The sequence below is a fragment of the Coffea eugenioides genome, chromosome 7 (genome assembly GCF_003713205.1).
Source record: "Coffea eugenioides isolate CCC68of chromosome 7, Ceug_1.0, whole genome shotgun sequence".
NCBI classification, from domain to species: domain Eukaryota; kingdom Viridiplantae; phylum Streptophyta; class Magnoliopsida; order Gentianales; family Rubiaceae; genus Coffea; species Coffea eugenioides.
The window spans coordinates 5,000,947-5,022,469 of NC_040041.1; the positions used below are offsets into that span (position 1 = coordinate 5,000,947).

General features: G+C 37.0%; 4 protein-coding genes across 7 annotated transcripts; 2 read left to right on the forward strand and 2 right to left on the reverse strand.

The window, feature by feature from the left end:
• The first annotated feature begins 508 nt into the window (after positions 1-508).
• LOC113778474 (transmembrane 9 superfamily member 3-like) lies at positions 509-4,369 on the forward strand. Its single transcript, XM_027323894.1, has 7 exons — positions 509-806; positions 1,545-1,585; positions 1,675-2,269; positions 2,380-2,517; positions 2,633-2,789; positions 3,155-3,639; positions 3,874-4,369. Exons 1-7 carry the CDS (start codon positions 655-657, stop codon positions 4,091-4,093), a joined length of 1,788 nt encoding a protein of 595 aa, XP_027179695.1. The 5' UTR covers positions 509-654; the 3' UTR covers positions 4,094-4,369.
• Positions 4,370-6,491: 2,122 nt separating this feature from the next.
• Positions 6,492-12,257, forward strand: LOC113778788 (transmembrane 9 superfamily member 3). Of its 2 annotated transcripts, XM_027324283.1 has the most exons (8): positions 6,493-6,781; positions 8,373-8,413; positions 8,505-9,090; positions 9,216-9,353; positions 9,466-9,622; positions 10,222-10,706; positions 11,520-11,772; positions 11,881-12,257. In XM_027324283.1, exons 1-7 carry the CDS (start codon positions 6,624-6,626, stop codon positions 11,737-11,739), a joined length of 1,785 nt encoding a protein of 594 aa, XP_027180084.1. In that variant the 5' UTR covers positions 6,493-6,623; the 3' UTR covers positions 11,740-11,772; positions 11,881-12,257. The 2 variants fall into 2 exon arrangements, with proteins under 2 accessions (XP_027180085.1, XP_027180084.1); XM_027324284.1 differs by having other exon boundaries at positions 6,492-6,781; positions 11,520-12,257.
• Positions 12,258-13,009: 752 nt separating this feature from the next.
• On the reverse strand, positions 13,010-13,861 carry LOC113777398 (ubiquitin domain-containing protein 7SL RNA1-like). The gene has a single exon (XM_027322443.1). The coding sequence runs from the start codon at positions 13,859-13,861 to the stop codon at positions 13,010-13,012; it is 852 nt and encodes a 283-aa protein (XP_027178244.1).
• A 2,471-nt stretch (positions 13,862-16,332) lies between these two features.
• Positions 16,333-21,500, reverse strand: LOC113778131 (pre-mRNA splicing factor SR-like 1). Of its 3 annotated transcripts, none has more exons than XM_027323413.1 (5): positions 21,399-21,500; positions 20,077-20,393; positions 18,962-19,042; positions 17,998-18,069; positions 16,333-17,437 (listed from the first exon to the last, which is right to left on the reverse strand). In XM_027323413.1, the coding sequence occupies exons 2-5, from the start codon at positions 20,365-20,367 to the stop codon at positions 16,655-16,657; spliced, it is 1,227 nt and encodes a 408-aa protein (XP_027179214.1). In that variant the 5' UTR covers positions 20,368-20,393; positions 21,399-21,500; the 3' UTR covers positions 16,333-16,654. The 3 variants fall into 3 exon arrangements, with proteins under 3 accessions (XP_027179214.1, XP_027179215.1, XP_027179217.1); XM_027323416.1 differs by having other exon boundaries at positions 17,352-17,437; positions 18,951-19,042; XM_027323414.1 differs by lacking the exons at positions 20,077-20,393; positions 21,399-21,500 and having other exon boundaries at positions 18,951-19,037.
• Positions 21,501-21,523: the final 23 nt, after the last annotated feature.

Here is a 21,523-nt window from a genome sequence, read left to right on the forward strand (position 1 = left end):
GCTTTAAGGGTACATATTAGAAAAATCCAAATATAAAATCACACAAAACATGAGAATTAAGAAAGTTAAATTGTAAAAAAAGGGGGGAAAAAAGAAATTGAGAATGGCGAGAATCACCTAGCATGTAGATTCCATTTCCGACTCTAACTTTTAGTAATGTGTATTCAAATTTACTGTCGATGTGATCAGTATAATTTGTAATCAAGTTATGATTCTAGATATTATCGAATATTGTTGCATATTTAGTTCGAATCCATCCAAACTATTTAATTCGAATCCATCCGAACTTCTTTTTATTGCTAAGAAAAGACTTCAACTAGTTCGCTAAGAAGTCCATGTCACATCAGACCCCAATTTGTCCAACTTTCAATGAAAGAGCGTGGATCACCGACTACTTAACCCTCAATTAAAACGTCAAATAATGTATTAAAACTAGGATTAAGAATAATTAATTTGTTGGGAAATTTTGTAGTCCTTTTTTTCTCCTCGTTCCCAAAATTACCCTCCACCTTAATCGAGATCTGTGCTCTTCCCCTTTCCCCTCTTTCCCCGTCTCCGCCCTCCATATTTATTCACAAAACACACACCAAATCCACACACAAAAGCTTTTTTCTGGCTAAGTCCGAGTCCGGTGAGGTGGAAAGAATTGGAGGAATGGTGTTGAGGAGATGGGACCTCGTCGTTTTGGGGTTGCTGCTGTCAACGGTGGCAACAGTGGTGAAATCGGATGCATCGGATCACACATACAAACCTAAAGATCAAGTCCCTCTTTACGCCAATAAAGTTGGCCCTTTTCAAAACCCCAGGTTGACGTTTCATCAAACACTTCAATTCATTATCTATCACTTGGATTGTTGGACAATTGATAGCCCATTGCTTTGTTTTCTGTAAATTTAGCAACATTCGCCGTAAAAAGGTTGATTTTTTTGGTATTTATTTCTTTTGGTTGATAATTTTCGTTTATGTGTTCTCACTGGAGCTGGTGTGAATTGTGCTTCTTTGATTGAATCGTTATACAATTTTGAGTAGTTTTGGTCAATTCAGTTGAGCCCTTTTCCTTCGTATTCAATCTTTGAGGGTGGGGTTACGGGGAGGGTAAGGTAGTGTGGGTGATTGAGATTTATGTGATAAGGAGACCAGTGAACGGGAAAGTAAGGATTTTAAGATAAAATTAAGGATTTCCATTACGGGAGCATTACAAACACAATATGCTGTAGCTAGATATGCCTGATAGCTGTTAGGAAATTAGAAAATAATGCAGATTAGCTTCGCTGAGTATTTTCTTGGAGTACTCGTTGACCTCGGTGCTTGTTAAATTGGAAGAGTCAACGGTTTAAGCAATTTGAATGTGGTCAAGTTTTAAAGAGAGAGAGTTTTTAAAGAATGCTTGAGTTTCTAGCTGGATAAATGGATTTAAGAATTCTGTTTGTTTTGGCTTTGTGGTGCTATTTTGAGTTTTGGTCAAATTGGGTTACAATTTTATTGTCTGTGCATGCACAATAATGCTGCTAACATTGACGTTTTTTTTTTGTTCCTGATTCCAGTGAAACATACCGCTTTTTTGATCTCCCATTCTGTTTACCAGGTTGAGATTTTACTGCTTTATTCTTCCATTCCAAATTATTTGTCTGGTCAGATTTTAATTTGAAGTTACTGGTGAAATGTGGCTGGCAGCTCATGTAAAAGAGAAAAAGGAAGCTCTTGGTGAAGTGTTGAATGGAGATCGTTTAGTCAGTGCTCCTTATAAACTCGAATTTTTAGTTGACAAAGACTCAGAATTGGTTTGTAAAAAGCAGTTGACTATGGATGAAGTTGCACAATTTCGAAAGGCAGTTGCAAAAGATTACTACTTTGAAATGTACTATGATGACTTGCCTGTCTGGGGCTTCTTGGGAAGAGTTGAGAAAGATGGAAAATCTGATCCCGGCGAGCACAAGTATTACCTTTTTAAGCACCTGCATTTTGATATTTCCTACAATAAGGACCACGTGATTGAGATCGGTGCACGAACTGAGCGAAATGATCCAAATGCTCAAGTAGATATCACTGAAGATAAAGGAGTTGATGTAGACTTCACATATTCAGTGAAATGGAGAGACACAGATATTCCTTTTGAAAAGAGGATGGATAAATATTCACATTCTTCATCATTACCACATCATTTGGAAATTCATTGGTTCTCCATTATTAACTCCTGTGTGACAGTACTCCTTCTTACGGGTTTTCTTGCCACTATTTTAATGCGAGTGCTTAAGAATGACTTTGTCAAGTGAGTCACATCTCTTATTAGCCATTCTCTGTATTTGCACCCTGTCTCCCTTCTTTTTTGGTGATTTGGTCCTCCTTGTAACGTTCAATGTGTGGTTCTATGTTTTAAAGGTATGCTAATGATGAGGACACAGCTGACGACCAAGAAGAGACTGGGTGGAAATATATCCATGGTGATGTTTTTAGGTATCCAAAGTACAAATCTTTGTTTGCTGCAGCCCTTGGTTGTGGCAGCCAGTTATTCATCCTGTGAGTGTGCTCCTGACCTGGGCTTATTGTACTTTGTCTTGAACTAGCAGGATTGGTATCTTTCATTTTTCTCCAGATTGTTAATACAGCTTTGGTCATTCTTCCTTTTAAACAGGGTGGTCTTTATCTTTATTCTTGCTATTGTTGGTGTATTTTATCCATACAACCGTGGAGCACTCTTCACTGCACTTGTTGTCATATATGCTCTTACTTCTGGAATTGCTGGCTACACAGCAGCTTCTTTCTATGGCCAACTAGAAGGGAAAAATTGGGTATGCTTTGCAGAAAACTTATTTGTTTTATTTCATGGATCTACTGGCATGAATTTCTTTGGCAATCCTTTTTGGTTTACTGGTACTCCTCCTGGTTGTTGAACTGAAATAAAACTCAGAAGTGAAATTCCCTCTTCCCTTCTATTTCAAACGTGGCTTTCTAAGTTCTCCAAACTTATATGTTTCTTTAAAAGTTTTACTCTTGGATAATCATTTGGTGAAGAAAATTTATGGAGAAGAAAAAATCCTACTTTGGAGTTGTCTCTTATTTTCTTGATCTCTGTAATTTTTATTGTTTTACACTGTAAATGTGCTAATGTAATCTACTTCTGGCTGTTCTGATGTTCTATTTCTTCTTTTGACAGGTGAGAAATCTACTATTGACAGGGGCCCTGTTTTGCGGACCATTGTTCCTGAATTTCTGCTTTCTTAACACTGTTGCTATTGCATACAGGGCTACTGCTGCATTGCCATTTGGTACAATTGTTGTCATCTTTCTTATCTGGGCCCTTGTGACATCACCTTTGTTAGTCTTGGGTGGGATTGCCGGAAAGAATAGCAAGGCAGAATTCCAAGCTCCTTGTCGTACCACAAAGTACCCCAGAGAGATTCCCCCATTGCCATGGTACCGCAGTACACTACCTCAGATGGCAATGGCAGGGTTTTTGCCTTTCAGTGCAATTTACATTGAGCTTTACTATATATTTGCAAGTGTGTGGGGTCACAGGATTTATACTATCTACAGCATCCTATTTATTGTCTTCATTATTCTTCTAATTGTCACTGCTTTCATCACTGTGGCATTGACATACTTTCAGCTTGCCGCTGAAGACCATGAATGGTGGTGGAGGTATGTAATCATTATTCTGGATTCCATGTTGCTCTTATTAACTGGCTGCCTTATAAAGAAATTTTAAAACTTTTTTGACTCTTTCTTGGAATTTTTGGAACACAATGTACAAGTTATGCTTGTTACACATAAATGACGACGAAAACAAGTAGGTTTTTTTTAGGGCTAGTATAAGGAAAAGTGATGGCCTAGTTCTAAAGCACTAATATATGCTTGTTTGCTTGCTTCCTCTAGGTCTTTCCTCTGTGGTGGATCAACTGGATTATTCATCTATGGGTACTGCTTGTATTACTATTATGCTCGTTCTGATATGTCAGGCTTCATGCAGACTTCATTCTTCTTCGGTTACATGGCTTGCGTATGCTATGGTTTCTTTCTTATGCTCGGGACCGTAGGCTTCCGTGCAGCACTGTTCTTTGTCCGTCATATATACCGCTCAATCAAGTGCGAGTAGCAAGTGACTGGACAAAGGTGGCTTCTTTGCTCTAATTCTTGATTAATATCAGCAGTCATGGATCGAGAAAAGAATGTGTAGGACAAGAGTAGTGAAGCAGAGCCTGTATTATCTTACAGAAGTGATGTAGAAACCATGGTCACATTTTGCATTTACGGTTCAACAAGTAATATCAATGTGCTAGTTTTGCAGTTCATGTCATTCCTTCCATCTTTGAAGATATCAAAGCTATGCTTTTGTTCATGTTCTTTGTGGTAAAAGTACGGCATTTTTTCAGTGTTGGTTCCTGATACTGTTTTTGTTTTTTGTTGTTTTTTTTGGGGGGGGGGGGGGGGGTGGCACAACATCAACAGAATCAGAGCCACTCTTGTTCTAAGTGTTCGAAAGCAACCACAAAAGAATAGGGAATCCCATCCGTTTGACAAGAACTCAAGTACTGAACTAACTACGAAGTCTTATAACCTACGCCAAGCGTGCGACCGAAGCCGTGTTGCTGGGTACTGGGTGACATTAGTCTGTTAGGAAATAGGAAATGACCATCTTCCTCTTACAATTGCGATGACTGCGTGGCATTTAGCGGTTGTTTGTTCGAGTATAAACATATGCAAAGCAATAACGTTGGATCAACCGGTCATGTCAACTTGCAAATGCTTCTACCTGACTTGACTTCTCCCACACCTTTTCATATGAACGATCTAACTGCTAACTCACCTATATCAGGTTGTTTAGCATAGTCATTATGTGACAATGACGCTTTTATTTAACACACCCACACTATAGGCTCTAGACAGGTAAAAATAACTGTGGGAACACAACTATCTCCTTCCCATTTGATGTACTACCAAGTGCTAAAGTTTCTAGTAATAAAATTCAGACTCCCTCTGCTGGGCTTAGCCATGAAAAGTTTCTTCTGAAAACTCATTCCTTGTTTGCCATTTCCTTTGTAAATCTATGCCTGTTTTGCAATTATCGATCTCCTTTTGGACCTCGCAATCTTGTCTCGTGCAAAGAATGTTTAAAAGAGAATCCTAGATATGATCTGATCGTAACATTTTGACAGCCCAAATTTTTTCTTTATTCGCAAGTTTTGCAGTCTTTCGTACTCTCTTTAACTTTGAGATGTTGAACTCCCATTGTTGTGCGACAGTTTCGAGACGCGGTCCATTGGTCTTTGGTACCGATTTCCTTTGTTCTTCTAAGAATTGAGATGTTGTAAGTTGCAACTCCCATTTGTTTCCTTTCTTTGTTGTTTCGAAATGCCAAGAAGAATTCGATTTACCTGAAGGTTGATCGACCATACTTGGATTTGGGATCTCGTGAGAAAGTAACATAAAATCATTCACAAGTGCATCCTCAAAATAATCATTCGTAACAATTGAAAAGGCTAGATCACACATAAACTATCATATAAATTCACACGCTAATAATTGTTATCTTATATTACAGGGATAATTTTAGAAACCTCCCCCGAAATTTTTCACAATATTACTCAGCTCCTTTGAGATTTTTAAAATCTCACTACCTCCCTTGGAATAACATTTCTTGTAACATTTTAACTCCTTTGAAGGAAATGCAAGAAAGATAAAACTTTTGTTCCAATACTACCCTTATATTATCCTACTTATGGAATTTATAACAACAATAAAAAATAACATAAAGTTAAATTTTTATAAGGTATAAAGTTTTTAACGTAAACTATTTATTTTAGTTGTATTGGAACAAAAGCAAAATTTACACCTTGAAAATTTAACACATATGAAGAGATTATTTTAGTTTTCAATACAACTTAAATTACACCATGAATTAAAACATATTTCTCTAAAAAATATCTTGACTTCCTTAATTTTAATTGTGCACGAAATTTTTTAAGGTGTTAATTACTCTTTAAAATCCTCCGAAGTGGTTGATCTTAATTAGATTTAATTTATCTACATCCTTTGCTATCCACCATTATTAGCTAGCAAATTTTTTTAATTTAGACTTTTTGCTTTTAAAATTTTATTTTGTTTTGGTCTAAAATATCTTTGAAACTATTTCCTTTTTCATTTCTATTTCCTTTTTCTTTAACAACCAAAAGTAGAAGTTCTAAAAGAAAAGGTAGATGTTCTGAACTTTGAATTTCTTCACTAGATTGCGATAACCAAACCATTAGCTGCACGTGTTAGATCTTCTGTCTTAGTCCCTTGTGATGATTTTTTTTTTTTTTAAAAAAAAAAAGGAAGAATTGACCAAACGTAAAAAAGAAAAAGGAAAAAATAGAAATAACCATAAACATAAGAAGACACGATGTCGTTTTCACTCATTCATCGTCTGTTGGTTTGTCAAATTCGTAGATTTGCGCGTGGGTGAAAAATTTTCAATTGTTTCGTACCTTCCTACACCACTCCAGCAGACCAGTATTAAGAAGAGCAGTCTGGAAATCTGCTCTCTAAACTCTCTCTCTCTCTCCTCCTCTCGGGGCTTATTGAGATCTGCTTTTCTCTCTCTCTCTCTCTCCCCTCTTATTCCAACGACCGAATTGACGCCGACGATGGGGAGGAGTTGCCGGAATCTTTACTCCGTTCTAATTTTAGCGGTTATACTTCTTAGCGCTACGGAAGTGAGGTCAGATGCGTCAGATCACAAATACAAAGTCTCAGATCAGGTTCCTCTTTACGCTAACAAGGTCGGACCTTTCCATAATCCTAGGTAATCTTCTTCAGGTCTTTTCCACTTTTAGTGATTTTTTCTGCTCTTGTAAGTTAAACGTTTGATGTTATTTGTTGAATGGCTGCCGTAAAATTATGGCTAATTGTTCCAACTATAGTATTTTAGAGTTTAAATTTTGTTTGGATTGAGTATTCTCCGTCCTTTCTGAGATTTTGGAGTTTTTGATGCTTAGAAATGCTGCATGGATGTGTCGGTGGATCGCGTGTTTCAAGTTTTATGTCAGTGGGATTCCAGTTGGTTGGATCTAGAGTTAAAAGCTGCATCTTGTTTGTCTAATTACAGTATTGGCAGTTGTGTGGGAGATTTTTGTTTGCTAATTGCGCTATTTTTTTTTAAGCTGAAGTAATAGCTTGGAGATTGTGAGAATGTTAATTGTTGCTGGTGTTTGAATTAGTTTTGTTGCCTATACTGCTGAACTAAAGAAAAGTTTGCATTTTGATGGTGTGAAAGGGGAGATTCGGGAAGAAAATTAGCTCCTTTTTGTTTCTGTTTTTAAACGTTGATTGGAAGCTCTGCAAGAATGAGGGAAAAGTGACAAGTATTCGATATAATAATAAATGAATCATCTTAAGTTGTGAAGAGTACGAAAAGTATCAAGTTGTGGCTAAAAGAAATATGGTGAGAAGTACAATACACGTATGATCTGGCACTTGATACGAGTATTCCCTGCACTTTAGCTAGTTATCAGGAATTATGTGAGAATTTATTGCATCTGTATCAGTGTTTCTTTGCAGTTGGTAAATATGTTTGTCAGCCATGGAAGCAGAACGTATGCTTCCCCAAGAAATAAGTTGAGAGGAATTAACTTACTAGATCATGAAAAGAAACTTTGTCCAATGCAATTATCCTGATACTTAAATGTGACAGACGCATTATAACACTTGCAACTGAGTGTATAGGACTGTCAAAAAGAATAGTGATTTGCATATTGCTCCTTGGGGATTTGGTCAGTTAACAAGAAGAAGATGCTCTTTTGGTCTCTGTCTTGATCAATGATCGTATACTTGCAAGAGATGGAGTTGGTTTCTGTTAATAAAATTGGTTGTTAGTGGGGTATCCAAGTAATCTTTTTTGGTTTTAAAATTGCAAGCTGGCAATGTGTTGACATAAAATGGCTCTTTTAATAATTGTTTAAGATGTATTTGATGCCACCTTTTGGACTTGTGGATAGCCCAAAACTTCCATTGTGCTTGCAAGGCTTCTGTTAGCTACAAGTCCTATATAGCGAATGATTTTGGAATGGAGGGTTATGTTGGTAATTGATATTGTGGAGCTGCTAAGTAAAGGGCCTATTTGCAACCTGTTCTTGTCAATTGAAAGTAAGTAGTCAATTGAAAGTAAAGTAGTTCTTGATAATATTATCTATGAGAATCCCTGTTGAATAGCTAAGTTGCGACTTTGAGAAGACTTTCAGTCAACATCTTCCATCTATAAAAGACTTCTCTAGTGACACCCTTCTCTCAATTTATGAGCTTGCAAAATTCAGTATGAAATTATGTGTATATATTCTGTTTATTTTACTTAAGTTTCATTACTGACTTTAAACTCTTTCCCCCCCTGTATGTTGTAGTGAAACCTACCGGTATTTCGATCTTCCATTCTGTTTACCAGGTATCAAGATGATCGCTTTTATTCTTCTTCCATTAGTTGTTTATCTTTTTTCCTTAGTCAAGGCTTGATTCTTGATGTATAATGCTTGCAGCTCAGGTGAAAGAGAAAAGGGAAGCACTTGGTGAAGTTTTGAATGGTGATCGTTTAGTTGTTGCTCCATATAATCTGGAATTTTTGCACGATAAAGATTCTGAAGTTGTTTGCAAAAAGAAGTTGTCAAAGGAAGAAGTTGCTCAATTTCGAAATGCTGTCTCAAAAGACTACTACTTCGAGATGTACTATGATGACTTGCCTTTGTGGGGTTTCTTGGGGAAGGTTGAAAAGACTGGCAAAACTGATCCAAGCGAGTACAAGTATTACTTATTTAAGAATATCCATTTTGAAATCTTATACAAAAAGGATCGTGTTATTGAGATCAATGCACGAACTGACCCTGGTTCTATAGTGGATATAACTGATGATAAGGAAGTGGATGTGGAATTCATGTACTCCGTCAAATGGAAGGAAACCACTACCCCTTTTGAAAAGAGGATGGAGAAATATTCTCATTCATCTTCCTTACCACATCACTTGGAAATTCATTGGTTCTCAATTATCAATTCATGTGTCACAGTTCTCCTCTTAACTGGTTTTCTGGCCACAATTTTGATGCGAGTCCTTAAGAATGATTTTGTTAAGTAAGTACATCTTATTATTTGTGACCCATTCATGTTATACAAATTCATTCGTGCTGCTTGACTGTCTTTTACTGTTTGTCCTGATTGATAAATGCTCTGTAATAATATTTGGTGTTTATTGAAAGATACGAGCACGATGAGGAGACGGCTGATGACCAAGAAGAAACTGGGTGGAAGTATATTCATGGTGATGTCTTCAGATTCCCTAAATACAAATCCTTGCTTGCTGCTTCCCTTGGATCTGGTTCTCAGCTATTTACCCTGTAAGTTAGTCTTTGGAGTTTTGTCTCATAGTATTATGCAACTCAAGCAAGTTTCTTTTAACTCCGTGGTGCCAGAAGGTGGTGAAGTTAATTGTGCACTTTTCCATTTCAGAACAATCTTTATATTTATTCTTGCTCTTGTTGGTGTATTTTACCCTTATAACCGAGGAGCTCTCTTCACTGCATTGGTGGTCATATATGCACTTACTTCTGGAATTGCTGGCTATACTGCAGCCTCTTTCTATTGCCAGCTTGAGGGAACCAATTGGGTATGTAACTCATACTTTTGGCTAGTATAAGAATTGTTTTGTGATCTTTTTAGTTTAGAATTGTATCACTGTAATTTCATCATCATCATCTTCTTCTTCTTCTTGTTCCTCTTTTTTTGGGTTTTTGGGTGTGCATGTCTATTTGGGGAGACTTGTGTGTTGTATGTCTTGGAAGCATGATGTAGCTCTTCCCTGGTTTGGAACTTGCGAACATTTTTGCACATCCAATTTTGCAGTCCTTCAATTTGGAAACTTATTACTTTTCAGTAAATGGTCCATAAGAATTCTCTCGGGGATGGAGCTTTAAAATGTTAGGGTACATATGGAAGTGTTTCCTCTGTTTTTGTGCTTGGATCCATAAATTTCTGACTTTTGAAGAAGATGAGAACTATGCTGCAATTGCATCTTTGTGTTTTTGAAAGTGTCATTATTTTCACACTAAATAACTGGATCGCATGATATAACGGACAAAACATCTCCATCAGTTATTTCTCCTTATTCTTCCAAGCTGTTGCACACAATCAATGTGGTGGTAAGAATTTGCATCACTCATAGAAGCTATGACTAATTATTCTCATTTTCTTTTCCCCCTTCTACAGGTTAGAAACTTGTTGTTGACTGGAGGCCTGTTTTGTGGACCGCTGTTTTTAACATTTTGCTTCCTCAACACTGTTGCTATTGCTTACAGTGCCACTGCAGCACTTCCATTTGGTACTATTGTGGTCATATTTCTCATATGGGCCCTTGTCACATCACCTTTGCTAGTCTTAGGTGGGATTGCGGGAAAGAATAGCAAGGCAGAGTTTCAAGCTCCATGTCGTACGACAAAATACCCAAGAGAGATCCCACCATTGCCTTGGTACCGTGGAACTCTACCTCAGATGGCAATGGCAGGTTTCTTGCCTTTCAGTGCCATATACATTGAGCTCTACTACATATTTGCTAGTGTTTGGGGTCACAGGATTTACACCATCTACAGCATCTTATTCATAGTCTTCATTATTCTCCTGATTGTCACTGCATTCATCACTGTGGCTCTTACATATTTTCAACTTGCTGCTGAAGACCATGAATGGTGGTGGAGGTATGTTTTCCGACTTAAATCTTTATTGACTAAATTTGCAATACTTGTTTTTAGTTGATTAAAGTTTGTTTCTCATGATGTTTTCTGGCAATGGATGTCTAAATCAAGGGCTCCTTGTCACACCAGATAGTTTAAAGTATATGGTTGATTGTCTAAATCATGTGTGAAGTACCGCATGATGTTTTCTGATAGTTCTATTTGATATGAATAATAGTTTCCGGCAAGTCCAACATATGGTAGCCTAGCCAGGAGGATGCCAATTTTTCTTGATTTCACTTTTTTGGATATCTCAAATTTGAATTTGACTTATAATATAATATCTAATTAAGTTCATTTTGAAATTGGTAATGCATTTCATGATGATCTATTAGATTATTAAAGTAAGTTATAAAGCTTCGAGGCTTGCTAGAAAAATGATTCATAGATTGATCAAAGCGGACCAAAGTAATCAATTGATTTCTCTATATATGAAGTTGTTTTGTGCTGTAGAAGGGATAGAAAATTTTAGTGTGCATAAAGACACAGTTTAATCATTTTAATTGGTATTGACAATGAGTGATGACTATGATTAAGGTGTCTGGTCCTAGAGAAAAAGAGAGAGAGAACGACAAACTTTAATACCATCATATTATAGTAATGTTCGGTGAATTGGTAAAAGATATGTGAAATTGCAGTTAGACTTTTGCTTATTGGCTTGTGGAAGCATATCTGTGAAGGTTCTGTCTAACATCAATTAAGGCTAAGTAATGAGTAACTTTTACTTTCGTGGTTTCGTGTTCTCATCCCAAGCTATTTGGATTCTGTTGCCTTCAGATCTTTTCTTTGCGGTGGATCAACTGGGTTGTTCATCTATGGATACTGCCTCTATTACTATTATGCGCGATCAGACATGTCTGGCTTCATGCAAACGTCATTTTTCTTTGGTTACATGGCTTGCGTTTGCTATGCCTTCTTTCTCATGCTGGGGACCGTTGGTTTCCGTGCGGCATTGTTCTTTGTCCGCCACATATATCGCTCGATCAAGTGTGAATAAGATGTTGGGTGATCAATCGTCCATATTCACTAGGTATGTTTTCCTCTGTAGAAAATTTGTTGGGTTTCTGTAAAATGTGAGAATATGTTGTTGGAAGACTCTGACGAGTAGAAGCGGGAATGCGATGCCATGTCCTCTCAGGTCTTTGTCAAAGGCAAACTGTTGAGTGCAGCTGAGTGGTCACACATTGCATGATTTTCCAGCTGGATTAGATACAATTTGGTTTACCATTGAAATAGGAGAAATATTTTAGGAGAAAGCCAGACTGAGTCGAGAGGCAGCAGCCAGGGTTATGCGGAAGCAGACTCAGGTTATTTTGTTGACAACTAAATAATTGGTGTCTAAAGTATAAATTAGGTTTTTTTTTTGGGTCTCCTTTTCTTTTTTTATTGAATTTTATGTACCAATAGAAACTGTAGTGTGTGAAACAATGAAAATTGCATGCCGCCTCAATTTTGCATCTAAGAGTTGTTCAATTCTTTTGAACCCCCACCAGAAAAGGGCATTGCTTTCGCTGATTCTGTACGTCGTGCGTCCATACATAGCTCGCTACTTTCTTACCTTCGTTTTCACTCTTACTGCCTTTTGACACAAAATCTCCGGATTCATGTTTCCTGCTTCTTCTGTGATTATCAACTCTTCTAACTTTAGTAACAAAGCAAATCAGGAGTTCTAAGCGGCCCTCAAATTAAAGACACCTTGTTTATGCCACACACACACACTATATAGATATATATATATGGTGGGGTTGGTGACCCGGTTTTACTGAAGCCGGAAAGTTAATTAGGAATTCGGTCTTGGGGGTCTTGTTATTTAGCTAATGAATGGAAGAACCATTTGTTTGACGAGACGAGACTCTGGTTAATGGCGCAAGCAAGTTGTCTGAAAAGCATACAATTATCCTCAAATAAACGTACGCGCCATTGATAACTTGAACTTGCATCAAGGAAAGAAGCTGATAAAAGTGATGAAGTCCTTATTATTGTTCGTTTTATTTTTTTGGGTCACATTGGAATTTTTTGCTATTCTGAAGTCAACTAACATTTGATTTTTAAGAGACAAAGTCTTTGTTATGAATAATTATTTTAATTGTTTGAAGACAAATAACGTCCCAAGCTTAAATTCAATGTAGTAGCGGGGAAATGAATATATGATCCGAAGTAATAAGCAAATATCGAAAAACATAATTACAAAAAGTATCAAAAACTAGACCCCTGTAATTTTATATGCAGCTCAAAAAGAACAAACAGAATGAATGGAAAAAGAGAACTCACAATCCACCTGAAATGCTCCCATTGAAGATCTCAATGGTATCTCCTTGAACGACATGGTGCCATCTAAATGATCGATCATCATCCATCACATTTTGTTTGTAAATGAAGAAATATCCTTCTTGTGGAAGATTCAAATCCAGGTTGTGGTTTAACTTTTGAAGCTCGTTTCTGAGTTGTCCAACATTATCAGAAGGGCTCACTTCCACAGGGATCTTCCTCGTTCCGCACTTTGTCAAGACCATAATCTTCATCTTCTTCGATCCACTGGAATTCCCCACCGACGATCCTGATGAAGTCGTAGACGATGATGGCCTAATACTAACATCAATTTCTGAGTGATCAAAAAGCTCACATTCAACTAGACTTCGATGATCTTGCAATTCAACACCGCCTGCTCCTGCATGAATGATTAACCTGCCAACCGGAATGCCTTCCATCTCATGAATCTTCTCTTTCAGCCTTCTGATACTGTCATTGACGTCCATCTCCACCGCAACACCAAGTTTGGACGCTGGCATCTTGACGAGAAGCTGGATTTTCTTGGAGGAGGGCGACAATGAAAACTCGTGTTCCAATTTAACAACATTGTTAGTAGCACAAGTATTATTAGTATTAAGTTTTTCGGGATCAGAAGCCACGACAAGTTGAATGCAAGAGCGATCAAGGATTTCTGAGGAGTGGACATTGAGTTCATCATTGAGAACGTCGCCATTGAAGATTAAGGATTGTTTAGAAATGGGGATTCCTTGGTGCTTTTGGATCTTCTCTTTGATCTCAAGCACGGTATCAAAATAACCTATTTCAATGGAGAATGACCTGCCTCTTGTGGGTTGAAAGATCAAATCCATTTTTAGTTGTTGTCAATGATAATAGATAGAAGGGAGTAGTACGTTATAATATCAAGTGAGTGTGCTGTAACAGTATCCGATATTTGCCTAACCGTTATTAGATATGGATATCTATATTCAACTTTGTTGGGCTGTAGTCAAAGGCAAATGCCCTGTGACCTCCTTTTTTTTTTTTTTTTTTTTTTTCCCAAATACAAAAAAGTGTGTGTGGGAGTGGGTTTAACCCCGATTATCAATTATCACGGCGGATAGGACTACGTTCACAAATAACTTACAAGGAATCGTCCATCAATCCACCGTGCAATCACTCGTGCAATCCGATGAACGCAGTCCTTGCATCAGATCGGCAGTGCGATTGAAACCTCTAATATCTGATGAACACAATCCTCGTATTGACTCCAACTTCTGATGTCCCGTCCCATGAAATTCTGATGTTGCGCAGTTCTTTAGTTTGGCGGCGGTTATTTGGCTTTATATTCTAAATACACATGGCCATAATGCTATTGTTTGTTTCAATCTTTTTCATTGATACCCTTTAAAACTTCAAATTGTTTTTTTTTTTTCTAGAATTTCAATAAATCCAAAGATAGACCGCTGGATACAAAAGTATGTTCTGATTCATAAACTGATAAAAGGAACATATGACGTGAACCCAAAAAAGGAAAAAAATATTCAATGGATACAATTCGTATTTGGAAATCAAGATTTAACATGAAAATCTTGTGCAGTGCACATGATAATCCAATTTTAAGCATTAATATAATACCGGCTGAAGATTTAGTTACTCTAAAGAGTAGTCAATAATTGACACAAAAAAAAAAAAAAGATTGCTTGAACACTAGCTATGTTTTTTTTTTTTTTTTTTGTACATATGGTGCAAATTAAGAGAAAATGTGATTTAGTTTGATCTTGAAAATTTATCAAATAAATCATATTGGCATGGTGATTTTATTTTAAATTTTTATTATATATTTTTGCAAATCTTAGCAACTGTGTACACTGTAGCAATAATAATTCTTTTACACACTGACGGTGTGTAAATTCACCGTTGAATACATGACAACTAATTTGAATTTGAAATCTAAATTTTACATATGTGTCATACATCCAATCATGATATTATATACATTGTACATAACATTAATTCTTAGATTTATGCCGCATTTGTTAGTAGATGTCATAAAATCTTAAATGGTTTCCATATTAACATGTTAACCAGTAGTGCATGTAAGATAGACTTCAATTAAATTTAATTCACCATTTAACTGCACCAAAAATGTTCTCAATTACTTTTGTGCTTGACAATACATTTAGCATAAGCGTAGAGGTATATCGTGTTCATCAAAATTAGAAACTCAATTTAATCACTAGCACTCGAAGGAGCAAAGTGACTGGAGAAAATTAAAGAAAAGAAAAGTAGTATTTACTCTATATGCTAGATGGATAATTTTTTATGAGGTGTACAATATTGTTCATCTTATGACTTGCTTTTCAATGATTTATAAAGTCCCTTTCTGCTTTATTATACCAGAAAAACTTTGTCTGTTAGGTTAAGGATGTCGTACTTAAATTATTTTAGACGAGAGAATATGAAACTTTCTTTTTTCTTTTGTCAAAGGGCAGGATGAAAAAGAGTTCCTAAGGTTCAAAATTAAAATGTTTCAATCATGGATACCTTTTTTTTTTTTTATTTAATGAGATGTACGATCTTGTTCATCTTTTCACTTGCTCTTTAACGATTCATATAAGTCCCTTTCTGAATTAGTATATGAGAGAACACTTGTCATGTGAATTTCGGGGTTTTATACTTCAATAATTTCAGATGAAAGAACATGAAATCTTTTTCTCATTTTTTTTTGTCTTGTTAAAGAAAAGAAAGATAAAGAATACCTGAGGTTCAAAGTAAAAATGCTTAGGAAAATTTAGGGAAAAGATAATTTGATAAGTTGTGTGCGATTCAAACTTGGAAAGAGCCCCTAAATCTGCATAATCTTTTATCTATTAAAGTTATAATAGTTTTTGTTGGAAAGTGTTAACATAGAGGCGAAAGTTGTCTCTTACCAAAGTTAAGGAGCATTTAGCAATTAGCATTCGCAAGTGCTTTTGCTCCATTGACCAAAACTGTAATGGACGCATCAAAGCCGCATCCTGGCTACTACCATAAATCAGGGGAAACTTCAGATTTTTGCTATTACTTTTAGGGCCTTTTCATTTACCCATTAAACTTCAGTTCTCTTACTTCAGATTTCAGTATCCTCAATTTTCAACTTGCATTTAGGCCCAATAGACTTTCTACCCTTGCAAAGAAGCATGACAGCAAGTCCTAGTCAGTTAATTCCAGATTGTAGCAGGCAACTAACCTGAGATTATAAATCACCTAACAAAGGTGAATCAACCATTTGGTTGTTTCTTCTCATCACAAGACCGATAAACATGCAAACCACACACGAAGAAAAACGAAAAAAAAAATATAGTCGTCAAAGGGCTTGACGATTGATCACTCTGATCAGTCTTCAGTTCTTTGAAATAAATTGAGCAATGAAACTTCGCTGGAACAGAATAAACCATTCAACAATTCTAATATACATGCAGTCCTTCCCCACTGCATATTCATGAAAGGCAATGGCATAACTGATATTGTGTAGTCTAGTCTGGAAATATCAGATTGAATGTCATCAAGAAGGGTGAGAAAAACTAGAGGAAAGAGATAGAAGCTTCATCAAAGGAAGAGAGCCAATCTGGTACAAGTCGATCCATGAAGCTAATACGCTGGCAAAGAAAACAGTGCTCGCACTACCTCCAAGTAGAACCACCAAGTCTAATAACCTCCTCAGTGCCACTATCCCTATTAGGCCCCCTGTCCTTGCCCGTGTCCTCCTTTTGACTGCCCAAATCGCCATATATATCTTTAAGTTTCGCCAGATTGCTGGATGCAGTAGTCTTCTCCCTGTTCCCATCTCGAGGTGAACTACGATGATCACCATGCATACTATGCTCGTACATGCTTTGACTTCTGCTTCTGCTCCTGCTCCTGCTCCTACGGGAACTACCTTCACTATAATGTCGGCTGCCATCATGGCTCCTCCTCTCATAATCCCTTCCACTTTCCCGGGACCGTCGATCATAGTCATACCTTCGTTCTCTATCTCTGTCTCTGTCCCGCTCCCTATCCCGATATTGTTCCCTGTCCCGGTCCCTCTCTCTGTCTCGGTTCCTGTCCCTGTCCCTGCCACGATCCCTATCTATATAATCCCGGTCAGACAACTCACGGCTTTGGCTTTGGCGACCACTGGGGGAACGTCTTGAATCATCGTCTCTATCATATGATGGTGTTGGTATGGTGCGTCGGACAGGAGATGAATCTCTAGTTGATGCACGATGTGGAGCACGCTGACCAAAAGAGACGGAGAGAGCAGCCTTAACAGATGGTGGCCGACGGGCAGTTTCATCAGATCCACGTGTTGATTCCCCAGTGGTACCACAATGCTTGGTTGGAAGCTTCAGTTTTTCGAGATTGGATACAACAGAGCGCAGCACAGGAACAGGGATGCGAGGAAAAAGAGTATCAAAATAGTACTGCAATTAAAAGTTGTCCGATTAAGTACTTGCATTTAAAGTCAAATTCAACAAATGCAACACTATATTATGCTTTCAACTCAAACAATTCAGCACTACTGTAGCAGTGATTCTCACAAACATTTAGTCCAAGAAGGGATTTGTGCAAGCAACCTGTAGCATAATTATCTAGGAAGTGAAAGGGTTAAGAATTCCTCTGGTCAGAATCAAGCTCAAATAAACAGAAGTATATTGCTTGAACCTCCAAAATCAAGTACATGAGTATGCTCATCAGCCTCATTTTCAAGTCCTCCAGACCTGCCTAACTACAGTATTTACATTAATCATAGTTAAATCTTCTTTCAGAATTTTGAATGTTACAAACATTGCAACAAATTAAAGAAGAAAGTAGGGTAATAGCAATGCGTCACACTAACATTCATGGCCTCTAGCTCAGAAAAAATGAACTTTAGACAACTCTCCCAATCTACCTGAAGAGGCTAAGCATAAAAGCATTTAGACGGTAAGATAATCACAGTTGCAATCCAAGGACATCAGAAAAGAATGGTATGGCACCTGACCTGTCCAAGAAGCAAGTCCCTAATATAAACACCCATTGTAGTCATGCGACCATTGGATCCAGGAGCAAATTCCTGAAAAAGGAAACAAACTATAAAACAACACGAACATAAAACACCCAAAAAACCTCAACACGAAAGGAGGTAGTAGACATATAAGCACTAGATATCTACCAAAAGAACAATTACATCATACAGCATTAAAAGCTTGTATAAGACATTTGAGATTCGTTTCACAAGATATCTACTGTAAGTTTTAGAAGAATCTTAAATTATTAAACCACATATTTATTCAAGTTGCAAAAGGTAAAATCAACTTATCCCAAAAAAGAAGCCCAAAAGATAAAAATCAACAGCTGCATGACCACCTAATAAAAGAAGACCACCTAAGCAGCAAAGAAAGAGTTACACTTGCACCCAGCAAAATCTGTAATAGCACATTGAAGATGTGGACAACAACCAACACATGAACAAGAAACATGCGCGCGCTCTGCAAGAAGACCTTGCACATCACATTGAGCACGAAAATGAGGGGACACCATAGGGAGAGTGCAAGATGCATTAACCAATTACAAGTTCAAAATATTCACAAGTCAAAAACACATGAAAAAGGTATTTGACTGAATTTAAAGGATTAGTCCCTTTGATTCCATTATGTGTCTTCAAGAGAGAAGAGGGGAAAGAAGAATGGCGAAAGGGGTGGTGAAAGATGAACCTCACTCCAAAACAAATAAGCAAGGCCCTTGATGACTAGCTATCATTGGTTTTCTTCTTCCAAAAAAAAATTTCAGAACATTTCTAACTAACGTTCACAAATCATAAGCTACAGAAGTTCAAAAATTGCATCTACTGCAAAAATTAGAGATGTTAAATTCCCCCAAGAGGGAAACAAGTCAATTGGGACTTCAAATCATGTAACCAAAGTCAAGCCAAAGTGTCAGAAGTCAGAAATGCACCTGGTGCATACCTCATCATCCTTGATAAATGGTTCATACCAGTTCCATAGAGTCTTTGGATCAGCATAATATCTTAGGTAAAGGAACCCAACCTGCAAAAGCAATAACTTGCATTAGTTTACCTGACTAATATCATAGATAGGAATGCAAATATATCTCAAATATCAGTGATAACTCAAAACAAAATTAAAATACATGTCAACATGATATGCGATTTTCATAATGTAAGAAAGCTAGGAAAACCATTTTGTGATCTAATCTGCACCCTCCAGTTAATGCAGCAAAATAAATTGCTACCCTCCAGCCCTTAGCTAATTTGTACTTCATCACAAAATATTTGTTACCATTGAAAGCGAAACAAATTTTCTGAGTATAATACTCTGTATATCTACTGAAATAAGAAACAACTGAAGAGATAGGAGAAAAAAATCAGAAAAAATAAAAAATGTGAAGGTGGATTTGGTAGCAAAGAGCCAAAAGCAATCATGTCTTCAAGCTATTTCATGCTGGAACTATTACCACTTTCTATTCTCATATTTGCTGCCAAGCATCATCAAGCATTGGAGAGACCCAAAAAGAACCTGGCTGTCTCACACTGATGTAGCAAAAACACCAACATTACATGAAAATTAGGTCAATTTCCAATTGATCAATTCTGTGATGCCATCTAATTGAGCTGAGTATTACAGAGGGAAACAGAAAAAGACAAGATGCTGCTTCCATGCTTCTGTATTTCAACATCATTCACAAAATGCCAAAATATCATGGAAAATTACAAAGAAAGAGAAAACATTGAACAGACAACTTTTCAACAAAAAGATTCCATCATTATGAAAGAAGTATACTTACTTAGCCAACAATTTCCCCCAAGCTATTCCTTAAATGACCTAGGCAATATTAGTTACTATGAGAGCTAGCAAATCCACCATTAGCACCACATGATATACTATGAAAATATACTTGTCAATAGGATAGATGTTAACCAACTCCAAAACTTCCATGTTCAACACATACAGTTCCCCTAAGGTAGTGGCAAAAAATTAGTTCACTTAAAAACAACATCTTCTCAACCAAAGTAATGCACAGCAACAAGAGCAATCAATACAGGTTGAGAACCAATACTTACAGCTCTGATATAAGGAGAGTCTGGGTGCTTCAAGAGACCGTGCATTTGCTTGACAGTGAGCTTCATAGTAAAAAATTTATATAGAAGGCAGAATGCTGTAGAAGGACCACGACAATTGCCAGTCATCCATGGCTCCACATGATCAACTTGATTGTAGATCTCATCTATCACTTCATGGTAAGTTTTTAATCTCAAAAGGTCTCTGAAGTAATCAGAAGAAAGAATATTCATGCAAAGGACTTTCTCCAACAATTGATCAATTGGCCTGCCAGAGGTCTGTATCTCCGCCATATATATATAATTTTATCAATTCCAGCCTATGAATAAATTAATTGAAAATTTGTTACTCAGCAGGCAATCATACATAAATGTCCGCATAATGAGCAAAGAAAGGCTCATTGCTAAAGCAAAAGAAACAAAACACTAATGAAATAGTGAAACCATTAAGCTACTTCATGAACTTTGAGATAGCAAAGGAGAAGACAAGAAGTTTAATTAAAATAATTCAAAATAAGAAGTGAGTGAGGATTTATTACACACAAAGTATCACAAATTAGACTATTACGCAGAACCTTTTAGTTTTAAACATCACATTAATAGGAGAAATATATGAAGATGATTTCTTTCATATTCTCTTTTCCTCTTCTTCTGTCCTTCACCAACTCCAAGATCCAATTTGGACCTAGACTATCGACTCAAGTCCAAAAGAACCCATAAATGCAACTAAAGAACAGCTCCAAAATCACACCTCTGCCAGAGCTCTCAAATTTAGATTCAAAGACAAGAAAATTTTCCAAAGTTGTTCAAAATACCACAGAAGAAAAACAAATATCCCCTCCCATAGACGCCCTGTAATATTACGTTTGGCAAAGGGACTAAAACAGACTAAACTTCAAATGACGAAAACAAAAAGCTGAAGATTGATCCCAGAAGTCGAGCTAATCCGAAAACTTCCATCTGCACAGCTCAAATTCCAACCCCGACAGCACAATTTCCAGCTACTTCAAACAATATGGAAGCTCGAGAAAAAAAATTTACAGAAGATATGATAAATTTAATTGAAAAGCAAATTCAAGCATATAACACGGTTCCCCCGAAGACCCAGACTTAAAAATCAATCCTTTTCATTAAAGATCCAATTCATAACCCAAAAATTCGTCCTAAAATTCCTCAAACAGCTAAATAAAGAAACCCTAAAATTATAGGTGAAAAACGCATACCTCCTAAAAGATAGGGAGACGAAGAATGAAATTGCTCAAGAAATCAAGGGTTTTATTACGCATTATTCAACGATATTAAATGAAAAGTTGCTAATAGCCTACCACGGCACGGTGGGAGGAGGCTGAAGGAGCGGCGGTGGCGGTGGTGGTGGCGGTGGGAGTGAGATTTTGGGGCTCCGACTCCGAGCGATAATTGCTTACCCTTTTTAGGGCATAGCCTTGATGGC

Coding starts and splice junctions, on each gene's coding strand:
- LOC113778474 (XM_027323894.1), top strand. CDS start 655: ATGGTGTTGAGGAGATGGGACCTCGTCGTTTTGGGGTTGCTGCTGTCA. Junction 2,518..2,632: donor GGCAGCCAGTTATTCATCCT/GTGAGTGTGCTC, acceptor CCTTTTAAACAG/GGTGGTCTTTATCTTTATTC. Junction 3,640..3,873: donor GACCATGAATGGTGGTGGAG/GTATGTAATCAT, acceptor TGCTTCCTCTAG/GTCTTTCCTCTGTGGTGGAT.
- LOC113778788 (XM_027324284.1), top strand. CDS start 6,624: ATGGGGAGGAGTTGCCGGAATCTTTACTCCGTTCTAATTTTAGCGGTT. Junction 9,091..9,215: donor CTTAAGAATGATTTTGTTAA/GTAAGTACATCT, acceptor GTTTATTGAAAG/ATACGAGCACGATGAGGAGA. Junction 9,623..10,221: donor AGCTTGAGGGAACCAATTGG/GTATGTAACTCA, acceptor CCCCTTCTACAG/GTTAGAAACTTGTTGTTGAC.
- LOC113777398 (XM_027322443.1), bottom strand. CDS start 13,861: ATGGATTTGATCTTTCAACCCACAAGAGGCAGGTCATTCTCCATTGAA.
- LOC113778131 (XM_027323413.1), bottom strand. CDS start 20,367: ATGGCGGAGATACAGACCTCTGGCAGGCCAATTGATCAATTGTTGGAG. Junction 19,043..20,076: donor ACTCTCCTTATATCAGAGCT/GTAAGTATTGGT, acceptor TTGCTTTTGCAG/GTTGGGTTCCTTTACCTAAG. Junction 17,438..17,997: donor GGGACTTGCTTCTTGGACAG/GTCAGGTGCCAT, acceptor TTTTAATTGCAG/TACTATTTTGATACTCTTTT.